Source organism: Orcinus orca, chromosome 16, assembly GCF_937001465.1.
Source record: "Orcinus orca chromosome 16, mOrcOrc1.1, whole genome shotgun sequence".
In the NCBI taxonomy this organism is placed as follows: domain Eukaryota; kingdom Metazoa; phylum Chordata; class Mammalia; order Artiodactyla; family Delphinidae; genus Orcinus; species Orcinus orca.
In genome coordinates, this window is record NC_064574.1 from 40,406,776 (window position 1) to 40,421,172 (window position 14,397).

Here is a 14,397-nt window from a genome sequence, read left to right on the forward strand (position 1 = left end):
GCTATATAAGTATGTAGGATTATTATAATTAGTGAATAAATGCAACTGATATAAAAGGAAAAGAAAATAAGAAATAGAAAAATCATCCAAACCTATACAAATCTTTTTTTTTTTTTTTTTTATACATATCTTTAAAACATCTGTTACTATGATAAGCACCAGAAAAGGCCTCAGATTGCAATCTTCCCAGACAGCAAGGACAGGCTCTCCTGTGCCCCACCTTCCGGGGACGACTAACAGGCCCATCATGTTCCTTCAAAAACAACTTGCCTCATTCTACCCCCAACCCTGTTCTAGTCATACCTCCTCACTCTGCTGATCTTTAAGAATGAAAATAATTTTCTAAAGTAACGATATACATATCATTTCAAATTTTAAATGACTTGGATAAATTGACGTATACATGGTCATTTGCTGTGGCATCTGTTTGCAATAGCAAAAGACTGAAACAACCTAAACGTCCACTAAAAGGTGACTAGATAATAAAATTATGACACATCCATATACAATGGATACTATGCAGCTGTTAAGAAGAATAAAGAAACTCTTATGCACTGATTCAGAGAGGACTGCCTAGATATAAGTAGTGAAAAAAGGAAAGTGAAGGATTGGTATAGAGGTTGCCACCATTTGTGTAAAAGGCAAGAAAAGAACACTCACACCAGTCTACACCTAAATGCATGGGATTTCCCTGGTTGGATACATAAGTACCTTGGTTGCCTCTACAAAGAGGAGCTAGGTTGGCTGAAGGACAAAGTGTGGGAGAGACTTCTCCCCGCTTATCCTTTTGTATCTTTTGAATTTGTACCCTGTGAACATATTACCTTTGCACCAAATAAATAACAGACTGGTGGGATAATACAGCATAAACCTTATGGAAGGACAAACATACCACCAGGTCATACAGATCTCTATTAACTAACCACAGAGGTTGATGCACTTGGCTGCCAGAATAATTAACTCTAAGCTTAATAGTCTAACACAATAGCTGTGTTCACATAAGGTAGTGGCTAGAATATAACAATTACCCCACCATCCCCTACCAACCTCATGGTGGGGACCATGAAGCACACAGCCATCCAATATTTAAGCAAATTCATGATTCTATTAGCAAGAACAGACAATGGATAAGGTGACCAAATAGGTATTCAAACAAGAGCATCCCCCTCATTTAAGTATGTAAGGATGTATATATGTATGTAGCTGTACACAAACACACACACACACACGTAAAATAAATGAGTGGCCAGATTTTCAACACACTCTCCATTTCACAGATACAGAGTGTATTCAGCCACAACTAACAGAAACTCAGACCTGCTGTAACTTAAACAACTTGGGGTTTACTTTTCCCACTGAACAAGTAGTCTGCAGGAAAGTGGCTTTTGCATTTGCAACAGCAGGTTTACAGTGTCAAGGCCATGAATTCTGTGATTCTCCTATCTGTCTCCTCCTGGCCACAAGATGGTTGCTCTTACTCCAGGCATCACATTTACATTCAGGACAGGAAGAAGGGAAAAGAGGTGATGTCAGTCCTTTTCATCAAGAAGACAAAAGGCTCTCCCAGAAACCCTCAAACAGACACTTGTGTCTTGTTAGTTTGACCCATATTGTATGGCTGTTCCTAGCTGCAAGGGAGTCTTAAAATGTAAATAGTTTTTACAGTCTATGTAGTAGAGGCATGGAAGGGCAAAGGAAGTTGAGAATGACTACAGGACAAGCCAGCCCACAGTGTGTGCCACTCTGTGTGTATACTCTGATAGGGTGCAAAAGTTAGCATGTAGAGGTGATTAATGAAATGTTACCCCTGACAGTTTATATTCTTTATTGCCTACCTTAAGAATATTTTTAAATGTGACAATATAATGGATTTTAGATTGGATGCGTAAGCTGAGAAGTGGAAGTAATAAGGGCTTCTCATAGATCCAGAAATAAAACATTAACCTACTAGTCATATATTTATACTTATGTGCTTCCCTATTAAAATTTAATCCTCCTATCAAATAAATGCACATCTAAAAGTTAAACACATTTATTTTCTGTAGATTTCTCCTTAAATATGTTTTCATTCATTTAATGAACTATGTTATAATTTTAATTAATTTCTCAGCGTTTACAAACCAGTTCTGTTCCCTCAGCTTTGTTAAATAGTAAACAGTTTTGTTATAACTTAAGTCTCAAAGATTTCCTACTTTTATCATAAGCTTTCCTACAAAGAAAGTCAATTACCCCACAGAGTCACCATCAGCCTTCAGTGCAAAAGCATTACAGTCATAAATACTTTTTTCTGAGCCATTTGTATATGTCAAACATTACAACCCTTCATCTTAAATACTTCAGAAGATACTGCCTAAGAACAAGGACATCTTCTTACCTAGCCACAACAATATTATCATGTGTTTTTTTCACAGAACTAGAATAATCCTAAAATTTATATGGAACCATAAAAGACCCAGGATTGCCAAAGCAATCCATTTATATGGAACCATAAAAGACCCAGGACTGCCAAAGCAATCTTGAGGAAAAAGAACAGAGCTGGAGGCATAACCCTCCCCGATTTCAGACATTATTACAAAGCTATAATAATCAAAACAGCGTGGTATTGGAGAGAGCCCAGAAATAAACCCACACACCTACAGTCAATTAATCTATGACAAAGGAGGCAAGAATATACAATGGAGAAAAGACAGTCTCTTCAGCAAGGGGTGCTGGGAAAGTTGGACAGATGCACGTAAATCAATGAAGTTAGAACACACCCTCACACCATACACAAAAATAAACTCAAAATGACTTAAAGACTTAAATGTAAGACATGAAACTATAAAACTCCTAGAAGAGAACATAGGCAAAACATTCTCCTATATAAATCGTACCAATACCAAAGAGGGAAAGGGGGTGAGGGAGGGATAAATTAGGAGTTTGGGATTAGCAGATATAAACTACTATATACAAAAAAGATAAGCAACAAGGTCCTACTGTAGCACAGGGAGCTATATTCAATATCCCGTAATGAACCATAATGGAAAAAATATGAAAAAGAATATATATACATATATATATATATGAATCACTTTGCTGCACACCAGAAACTAACACAACATGGTAATTAACTATACTTCAATAAAAAAATAAAATAAAAATAATTATCATATCTAAAACTATTAATAATAATTCTAATTAATAAGACTAATGTTTATAGTTTTAATATTTATAAACAACATTTATGAATAATAAGTACCATCACTTAGTCTATTAAAATTTCTCCAATCATCTTAAAAAGGATTTTTTTTTAAAAAAAAAAATGAAAGGCTAATCACTCCCAAACATTTTTGTTTAAAAAGCTATTGCTTCGGGCTTCCCTAGTGGCGCAGTGGTTGAGAGTCCGCCTGCCGATGCAGGGGATGTGGGTTTGTGCCCAGGTCCGGGAGGATCCCACATGCCGCAGAGCAGCTAGGCCCGTGAGCCACGGCCGCTGAGCCTGCTCATCCAGAGCCTGTGCTCCGCAACAGGAGAGGCCACAACAGTGAGAGGCCCGCGTAATGCCAAAAAAAAAAAAAAAAAAAGCTATTGCTTCAAAATCATTCAACCAAAGGGAGTTAATTTCAACCTACATTATTTTTATTGGTTATCAGTCATTTGGTATTTGGTTCAGATTCTTTAAATACAGGTTTCTATATTTATAAAATGGCCATTTGTTTTGCATCTTTGTATCTAAACAGTTACAGAATACAACAAGGAGCTCTTCAGAGCATTATATTTTACAGGAAAAAAAAAAAGAAAAGAAGGGAAGGAAGACAGGCAGGATTGTTTCTGACCTTAAAAAAAAAAACCCTCTAAAATGCACACACAGACTAACAGCAAACCCATTCCAAATTTACCCCTCAAATACAATTACAGAATTCCTAATCACAAATTCAAATAATGAAGCCTGTTACTTGATTTAAGTGTTTTAAATAAAAAAAAATCTGCTACTTAAAACAAATAAACAGAGAAGATACTCTGAGCTTACCCAATCTGAAACTGAAAATCAACCCAGAAATTAGGTAAATACCAGAAAATCATCAGTGTCGTTGAGCCTCAGATGGTCCATGTGAGAAGCCCTCAGCGTGAGCTGCCCACGATTAATGCTAATGAATGGACTGGGTTTTACCACATTCACAGAAGGTTCAGAATAATGTTGTTTACATGCACCCTAGTCTTCCCTCATGAATATGTGGTTCTCACAGGCTCAAAAGTCATGGTTACTCTCAAATATCTGATGGCTTTTAAAAAATTAGGTTACAATGAGGGGAAGCAACTTCACAACCATAAAAACAATTCTAAAATCTATTATAACAATTACGAATTTCTTTATTTTACCCACATCCACCAAATGTAACTTAAGCCCTATTCAAACTAATCAGTCAGTATATGTACAACTCAGCCTTCAGCTTCATATGATTTAATTTTCCTTTCCTTCTTGCAACATTATAATTATGTGCTCTGAGTTTACTGTAACTAATATTAGTGATTTTTCTCCATGTGCTCACCGCGCAAGGAACAGACAAAAACCCTTTTTGATCACCTAATCAGTACCCTTTGGAGGAAAAAGAATTCTGATATGGAAACAAAGATCTTTCTTTTTCTTTTCTTTTTTTTTTTTTTTCCAGCATGGGATGAAACAAATTCTTTGAGTGGTTTTAATTAAATCCTAATACTTCATAAACATCTTTTAACATAAAATTCAAAATAAAGTACATATTGTGAGTAGCTCAGCAGCTCCTAATTCTGTGATGGCACCAACCTTTATAATCAAGTCCACAGGCCCTAAATCTGGCCACCTTTGAAATCAAATAGACCAGCAACAAAACTATGGGGTTTTTTAAAGTAACGTGACACTGCTTACAGAGTTGTTTTGTTTTGTTTTTCCGTTTTTAGTACTGTGCTTATTATTTGCTTTCCAACCAAATAATATTACCAAATTATTTCCAGTTATCAAAATTTGGTAGCTAATTTAAATGGTCTTTTCTTTGTTTCCCAAAAGGCTTGAGTAAGAACACATTTGCTGTTGTTGACACAGTCATTCCCTGCTATTTCAAAAGTTGCAAGTATCCAAAATATATGGGATTTCCAGGCTCTAAGAGAAGACTAGAGGTCTTATGTAAACAGGAAACCTAGGCCGGAGGGAGAAAACCAGTGTGGGCTGTGAATGCACAAAGCCCTACAAAGTCACACTTCTATTGCCGGCTACCCACTTCCACTTATTCTGATAAGTCCATTTTGTTAATCTGCTGCTGATCAATTCTGTTAGTAATTTAATACAATCACAAGTTTTTCTTTTTTTCTTATTTGTAAGAGGAGAGGAAGAAGAGAAAAATGATTGAGCTCCCTAGGACAGGATGACCCAGCTTTATCTCAAGACTCTCCTTTAGGAACGAGGCATAGGCCACCTCACAGAATGTAACCTCTGGGTTTCTTGGAAATTGTGATGATTCTCTTTATGACACTCAACACGCACTGTAAAAACAAATTTGGGAGTTATTCAATTTAACAAGCAGATGAACTATTTATTTTCAAATGATGATTACCCGGGTCAATAAATGGGAGTTTTAACCATTCATTTTGGCCAAAGAAAGAAAATAATATCTCAGATTCTTACCACTTTCAACAATTCCACTGAGTATAATCTAACCAATCACTCTTCCTATTCTCCAACCTCCTAGCTTACAGCACAAGCTTTCTGCACCTTGTTTTAAATGAGATATATGATTATTTCTTAAGCCTCTATTAAAAAAAAAAAAAAAAGGATGTCACTCTAAGAGGTATTTCAGAGTTCAGCACAACAACTCCCCAAAAAGAGACAAGCAAAAAGCATTCAATTCTGCCATTAGCTTCCTAAACAACATTCCTAAAGGCCCTTAGAAAACCACACACATTTCTAAAATGATTGTCAACCTTGTAGTCACTTGCTATCTTTCCTTTTGTCCCCATTCCACTCACTCAAGTTTATTCTGATTTGTAAAATCTCTATACACTTAAAAATATTCTGGGATTCTATATATGTATCTTATGTCACATGGGAAAAAAAAATATGATTGATTTTGCAACTTGGTGACCCTCCATGAGATATACTCCTGTTAAAGAAGAAAAAAGATGAAAGGCAAAGTATTATTCTTCAGTAAGTTTGTGTGCTGTTGGTGCATAGTTTACATGCAAAGTTGTCGATGCCAGTCACCTATGGAAGTCTAACCCACCTAGCTTGTCACCAAGCCTGAAAGACTATCATTTCTGGTCCTCCTTCTTTGCAGCTGCTGAGTGAAGTTCTTTTCTTACCCTGCCACTGCACATGCTTGAAAGTTGATTCATACCCTCCAAATGCCTAGACCTAAAAGGTTTTTCTTGATATTCCTTTATATCTCTAAACACATGGAAACTCCTTGGTTATCTCAAAAAATTCCTTCTGTCTTTGGCTTCCAGATGAGTGTCCTCCTTGGTCGCATCTTTTCTCCCTCTTTCCTGTCTCCTCACAGGATACTCTTTCCACCCACCCTGAGGGCAGACACCCTCTAAGGTTTTTACCTTCTCATTCATTCATTCACTCCACAAATGTTCTCTTTGCTAGACACTCTTCTAGCTGCTAGGGAGACAGAAATGGGGGAAAATAACAGTCAAAATCTCTGCTCTCATAGAGTTTATGCCATGCTGAAGAGAGACGATAATAAAAAAAGTACAGAATAAAACAAGTGCCAAGAAGAAACACAAACCAGAGTAAGAGAAGTTAAAATTTTAGGCAGGGTGGTTAGGAGAGACCTCCTTGAGGAGATGACGTGCAAGCAGATCTGGCTTCCTCAGCGGGATCATTCATTCTGTGAAAGACACCATAAATTCCGAAGACAAGCCCAGAGTCTCAACTTCCCTCTCAAGCTCCAGGCCCATATATCCAACTGACTGTCTTGCCTACAAACACCTCTATGCCAACATACGAGTCAAAATCAACCCCATGGAACATGTCCAATGTTCCATGCATGACATTCTTATAATCTCTTATTGGCCTTGTAATTCCAAGTCCAGGAGACTCAAAACAAGGACCTACTGTATAATACAGGGACCTCTGCTCAATATTATGTAACAACCTAAATGGGAAAAGAATTTGAAAAAGAATAGATACATGTATATGTATAACTGAATCACTTTGCTGGACACCTGAAACTAACACAACACTGTTAATCAACTATACTCCAATATAAAATTAAAAGTTAAAAAAAAAAAAACTCCAGTTACTTTGATGCCTCTTTCACTGCATGCATCCCATTCAATCAACATCAAGAATCTCAAAGATTCTCTCTTTGAGAGTAGTCTCTGGCACCTAACTCTCCTTTGATCCACTCTAGCTCTGTTTCTCTAATTGCCATGCCCTTCAAATTAGTAGCTTCACCTACAGGGCCTCCCTCCTCCAATTCATCCCATATCCTACTGTAATACTCCACTGCCAAAGCCTTATGTGGCTCTCTCCACTTCAGTAAGTCCAATTTTGGGGTTTTCTTTTTCATTTATAATTACACCACTCTCCCTAATATACTCTGTCCACTTGTTAAATCAGATCATTTGCTGCTCACAAAACCAGTCCTAGATTTTCCCTCCTGAAGGTACCTCATTCATGACACTCTCCTCAATCTACCAGATATGACACCTCTTCCTCTGCTGCTTCTTTTTTTTTTTTTTTTGCAGTACGCGGGCCTCTCACTGTCGTGGCCTCTCCCGTTGCGGAGCACAGGCTCCGGACGCGCAGGCTCAGTGGCCATGGCTCACGGGCCCAGCCGCTCCGCGGCATCTGGGATCTTCCTGGACCGGGGCATGAATTCGTGTCCCCTGCATCGGCAGGCGGACTCTGAACCACTGCGCCACCAGGGAAGCCCCTCTGCTTCTTTTGAACTCTCCTTTTCCTACTTTACCATATTAAGAGTTTAATTATGAAGTTTTTCATAAAACACAAAAAGAATTATATGGAACATATAATTTATGAAGCATATTAATAGAACAAATGTCCATTAATCCACTAAACAACTAGAAAAATCCAACACTACTAATACTGTTGAGGCTCCCTAGGTATTCTCTCCCAAAGGAAACCACTACCCTGAATTATTTTCCAATAACTTCCTGCTCTCTTTTATAGTTTTACCATATGTGCATGTATAATGAAATAGTGTCTGGTTTTGCAAAGTTATATTAATTGTGGCAACACTGACTGCAGTCCTTTGCGAACTGTATTTTTAACTTAGTATTATGATTTTAAGGTTTATTCATATGGATGTGTGTCTTTGTAATCCATTCATTTTCACTGCCACACAGTATTCTCCTCCTGATGGATGTTAGAATGGTTTCCATTTTTTTGTTGTTAAGAAAAAGCCATGCCGTACATGTTCCTGTGTGTGTCACCCAGGGCACATGTTCGTAGTCAGGACTAGGATTTCTGGGTTGTGGGGCATGCATGTGTTTCACTTCTCATGAATATTTTTCCAAAATGATTATACCTACTTAAAAACAGCAATGTCTAAAATATTTATTTCATATTTTCTACCTAGTGATTCTAATATCTAAAGTCTTTGGTAGTCTGGTTAAAGTTTCTATTGACATACTTTCTCTCATGGTAACTCTACTTCATGGGTGTTTCATTTTAATTTAAGCTTTTATTTTGAATTCATAGTTGAGCACTTCTTTGAGATCTGAGTTGAAAGAGTATTGCTTCAGGAAGGATTTTCATTTACTTCTGTCAAGCCCCTGGGAGCTTCATACAACTAGTACAATCTTACACAAAGATTCTCACCCATTCATTTGAAAATGTGATTTTGCCATTAATATTTTGTCCAGCATTGTTAGATTATTTGCAGTCAAAGGTTCCAGGATCTCCATCTGATGAAACTGCCAGGAATGGAAGTCCCCTATATTTCCTGAACTTTAGTATGAAACTTATTGCATCTTACTTTTTATTTACTGTACATTTGCCTTTTTTCTTCTCCTAGATTGCAAATTCCTTGACAGTAAGGTTGATATGGTGTATTTATCTGTGTATCTGTCACAGTAGCCAGCAAAGTACATTCATGACTTTCATGAATATTTATTAAATAAAAACACGTTAAAAATTCTGAAAGGGCTTCCCTGGTGGTGCAGTGGTTGAGAGTCCGCCTGCCGATGCAGGGGACACGGGTTCGTGCCCCGGTCCGGGAAGATCCCACAGGCCTCGGAGCGGCTGGGCCCGTGAGCCATGGCCGCTGAGCCTGTGCGTCTGGAGCCTGTGCTCTGCAATGGGAGAGGCCACGGCAGGGAGAGGCCCACGTACCGCAAAAAAAAAAAAAAAAAAAAAATTCTGAAAGTATTTATAAAACCCTAAGGACCAAGAATTAGTGATAAATAATGCTTTGGGATGCCTAATTTATTATTTTCCTGATTTTGCAATTTGGACATGTGAGTACAACACGCTATATATATCACAATGTTTATGATAATGAAGGAGGATAAACCAATTTTTTGAATTGGTTTAAAAAAATACGTTCTCTTACGAAAAAGATTTTAGTGTTTGAAAAAAAGAAATGTGCATGAAGAATAGGAGAAAAGTCTTGTAAAAATCCAAAAACGCACTACTGGTAAAGAGATGAGTATATATTTTAAGTTTTCTAAATTATAAAGAAACTCATGAAACATATGACCTCAGATAAGACGTTAAAATGTGTAATGACAATGTACTTTTGTTCCTCCTATCAAAGCTAATGCTTATGAATTATCAAGGTTTTAGCTAAGAATTTGGTCATTAAAAGAAAATATTTATCAAATATAATTTCTCAAGTTGGCAGAAAACCACAAGAGTAGACTCCCTTCAATCTCAATTTTTGATGGCATTCTGCATTTGACAGTAAACCTATGATGTCAGAAAGAGTGTAAGCATTCCCCACAGGGATAAAATAAAAGAACATAGAGCAAAAGCTTCTTTTTTTAATCGTAATACTATATACCACATAGAATTTTTCCATAATAGTCACATAGACTGTAGGTTGCTGATACCAACAAGTTAGCTTAGAAATTCAAAGAGAAGAAAAGGGAAATTTGGTTTTTACAGATAGCATTTTATCAACCGTTATATTTAGTAGAGAGCCAAACCAACTAAAAAAAGTACTATGACATTACTTGTTGAGAACTGGGCAGTAAGCTATAATGCCACCCTGAAGTTCACATACCACACATGCAGCCACAGTTTGCATGAAAAAGGAATAATTCATGAAACCAAGTTTGTTCAAAAATAACCATGAATAGGAAAAGTCACATCTGAATCATTGTAAGAGCTTTTGTGTGTGTGTGTGTGTGTGTGTGTGTGTGTGTGTGTGTAATTTAAAAAGCTCGACTAAAAAGGAAATCTATTTATTTCTTTTCCTTACTTAACTAAGCATTCAGTCTATAATCAGCTGGTTAGCATGAAGTATTATTAAGGAACTATTTTTACAGTACCCATTTTTATGGATTTTGTACGTTACACAAACAGTGGGTTTTTAAAAAAAAAAAATGCACAAATCGGTTATTCTGTTTTATGCTTCCTACATTAAGTCAAACCAAAGCTCTGGATCTTGGCATAATGGTAATACAAGTGGAAACGAAAACATTTTAATCTTCAAAATGTCTTTCAATTTTACTCTATCACATTAAAGCCTCATTTATCAAAAATAGATTTTTAAAAGAACCCTACATTTAAGATAATTTCAGAGTTTGTTTCAAACTACAAAAAAAAACTGGAAAAATCTTTATTTTAATAAGTTGCTGACTACTTTAGAAAAAATACATAAAAACAAATTATTTAATCCAGTGTAAAATTACTTTTTTAAAAATCCCTCATTATTGCAGAAGGTCACAGATATCAAACATAACATCACTCAAAAAGAGAGGGTTATTTTAAAATTCTGTACAAATGGTTATTGCTGTGTCATTTTAGAATATTTTATTTAAGGTAATTTTACCATTAATAAAAGTTAAATGTCAATTAAAAGAAAATCACCCAAACAGTACAACAGAAAAATGGTCTAAAGCTATTAGCAGATAATTCACAGATTAATATAAAAGGTCAAGTTATATTTGAAAATTTACTCATCAGAAAAAGACAAATTAAAACTGGAAACCATTTTTTTTAATCCTTGATTATAGAAAAAAAATTTTAATGTGATAATAACCGTTGGAAAAAGACTGCGGAGGAGACTTCTGGTTTCTGGTCCAGCATGTAATGACTTCAGAGGTCACTGCTCTATCCTAACAAGTAAAAAGCTAAAGAAACTGAAAAATCAACAACTCTTCTTAGATCCGTCAGAAAAGTGAGATCAAAAGGTAAACAACTTCCCCTACAACTGGAGAGACAGACAGTCATATATAGAGAATCACAGCACCAGAGCAGAGCCTCATGAGCAGAAACCGCCACAGGAACCAGTGCCTGGGCAGGAAAACCAGAACTGTGACTGAAGAACCACCGGAGTCTTGGAATAAGTCTGTCCTGATTATTATATAAAATGTTTCTAAGTATATACTGCAGTGAGAATCTCTAGATATATTATTTATGCAAATCTTTTTTTTTGTTTAAGAAAAAACAAAGGAAGCAAGAAAGGAAGAGTATCGTGATGCCTTTCCACAAAGGTGGCTAGCTTACCACAGCCATCACCAGAAAGGATTTCAACCAAATCACCTCAATAGAAACTTCTGATCCACCTTTAATAGCTTTAATTTATAGTTTCAACTAAGGACTAAATTGCTTTACGACTGTACTTTCACACACACAGTTTAGATTGGCCTGTGAACAAACCAGGGACCAAATAGAATTGTGGAGCTAGAAAGGACTTTGGGGACCATCGAGCTAGGCCCCCTCGTTTTATACACGAGGAAACTGAGAACAAAGAGGCTTGTCCTAAAACCAACAACTAATTTCATCACTGTTAAAACAGGAAAGAACCAGACCTTGCTTCTCATCCAGGTCCCTGGTAAATTCAATTTATTTCATTCTAATCACTTTGTAAATATCATCCATGCTTCTTGATAGTTCCCAAGTGGTCCCAGAAATTTTTGCTTTTCCAATCCCAAATCACCTGATTAAAAAGAACCACATATTTACAGGTGTAATACGGTACAGAATTCATAAAACTTAGCATGGTGGAGGAATTTAGAAACTGTCTCTTATCTAACTTTTTTTTTTTTTTTTAAGAAAACAAAACAGAACTTAAGTAACTTGATAGATTCAGTGAGTCAGACACAGAGTTAAGAGTGGAACTCAGCTGTCTTAACTCCCAGGACACTGTTTTTCTGTATTCCACATTTTATTTTGCTTAAAAAGGTGGGGGGGGCAGTGTGACCTTGCAGAATGAACACCCACTGACTAACCGGGTGACTTTGGACAAGTCACTGAACTATTGCAAAATAAGTTTCTTCAACGATTTAGTGAGCAGGGTTGATGAGTTCTGAAATTTCTGATTCCTTTCCAAGAGTCTGGAATTTTTAAGATGAGTGTTCAATATGCATTAGGTCATGGGATCCAGTGGAAAAATGAAGTACTACAGCCCAACTCTCTGAGGAGTTTCAAGAGTTATACAAAGAGGACAACAAAGCATCAGAAGAGAAAGGAGTGGAGCTCAGGAACTCCTCAGCATGGACCCAAATCTGGAGATGTACAACTAGCTAGTGAATCTGTGGTTTCAGACACAGTGAAGAGTTCAGGTCACTCTCAACAAGGAGAAAATTACCATGTGCCGTCATCACACACCCATTGCAGGGTTCCCAGGAAGTGAACTTCTCCTGAGTGTCGAGTTTTCACCTCTGGTGAAACTGGTATAGCTGGGCAACTAATAGCAAATTACATAAATTACACAGGCTGTTCAGGCCAAGAATTTGGTTTCCCTTAAAAACAGCATTCCACGATGGCAATTGTTAAAACAAAAGAACAAGGAGACCCAAGTCTGATTCTGATATATTTGAAGCTGTAGTAACATGAACATCATCAACCTTTTTCTGAAAGATCACCAAAGGCAGACCTCAAAGTCCATTCCTAATGCATTCCTCAGTTCACAATTTGCCATCAAGTGATTCTTACCAGCATGCATGTAGTTCATACCGTTATCTATGTTTTCATGACGTCAGGTCAAATAACTGGAAGAAAGCACCTGTATAAAATCTCTTCATATTGAAATGTTTTCTAGTTATTCACTCTGTTCTTCCTTCAGATAAATCCAGTTGTTTCTTGCCTATAATCTGTTTTTCTTTCTCTCTCTACCCTAAAAATCTTTCCTAAGAGGGCATAATACATATTATAGGCCTAAGCAAAAATGCTTATAAATCTGAGGAAGTAATTCCGTTTTTTTTTAATAAATTTATGTATTTATTTATATTTTTTTATTTTTGGCTGCATTGGGTCTTTGCTGCTGCAGGCGGGCTTTCTCTAGTTGCGGCGAGCGAGGCCTACTCTTTGTTGCGGTGCGCAGGCTTCTCATTGCAGTGGCTTCTCCTGTTGAGGAGCACAGGCTCTAGGCACACGGGCTTCAGCAGTTGTGGCTTGCGGGCTCTAGAGCGCAGGCTCAGTAGTTGTGGCGCACGGGCTTAGCTGCTCCACGGCATGTGGGATCTTCCCAGACCAGGGCTCAAACCTGTGTCCCCTGCATTGGCAGGCAGATTCTTAACCACTGCGCCACCAGGGAAGTCCAGTAATTCAGTTTTATTCCCATCCCTGGAATGCCCCATCTATCCCATCAGTTGCATGCTTATATTATAAAACTTATATTTTATCCTTGAGTGGATTTTCATAAATTCTAAGTAGAGACAGCTTTGAGATGAAAAGTGTTTTAAACAGGTAAAGCCTAAATTTTGGTAAATAGTTTGGGGCAACCCTTGCTTAGCCAGGTCCCCACCAGTATCCTAAGGGTAGGGCTGGGGTAGGGGTGTGACTGGACACCTTGACATTTTTGGGAAAACTAGAAGAAAAGCATTGATTCCTGGTATGGGTTTCTGTTCCTCTTCCCAAGCTGGTGAGGGTGGAAGAAAAAGAGGAGCCAGTGACAAAGCCCTAGATTCAGAGGATCCAAGAACAGATGAGGCTTAAAGGAACAGGAAGCCAGGTAGGGACGTTGCCCATTGCCATGCCACCTTCAGGCCGGTAAGGCTCTCTAGGAATAGAGTGGAAAAGTAGCCTGATATGCTTGGGCCAAGAGGGCTTGACAATCCCCTTATTATTCTATGTTTTCAGACCACCTGACCCCATTACCACCAGCATCTGCTGTCAGTGGATGCTATGTGTACTGCAGAAGCCAGAGGTTACAACAAGACCACAGACACCACAGTGAATTCATCAGGGAGAGAGGCCAGTGACCCATGGGGAGGTGGAGCGTGAGCCCCATCCCAGCACAAGCC

The 14,397-nt window shown here is 37.5% G+C and overlaps 1 protein-coding gene across 17 annotated transcripts in view; it reads right to left on the reverse strand.

The window, feature by feature from the left end:
* Positions 1 to 14,397, reverse strand: part of TASP1 (taspase 1) — a 278,035-nt gene that overhangs the window by 110,937 nt on the left and 152,701 nt on the right. Inside the window, exon 12 of one of the 17 annotated variants that reach the window (XM_049699224.1) lies at positions 10,935 to 13,646. The exons of the other annotated variants lie outside the window; for them this stretch is intronic. Within the exon in view, the coding sequence (XP_049555181.1) occupies positions 13,591 to 13,646 (56 nt within the window). The 3' untranslated portion in view covers positions 10,935 to 13,590. Of the gene's footprint in view, positions 1 to 10,934; positions 13,647 to 14,397 lie in introns of those variants that run through there. 17 annotated transcript variants of the gene reach the window in all.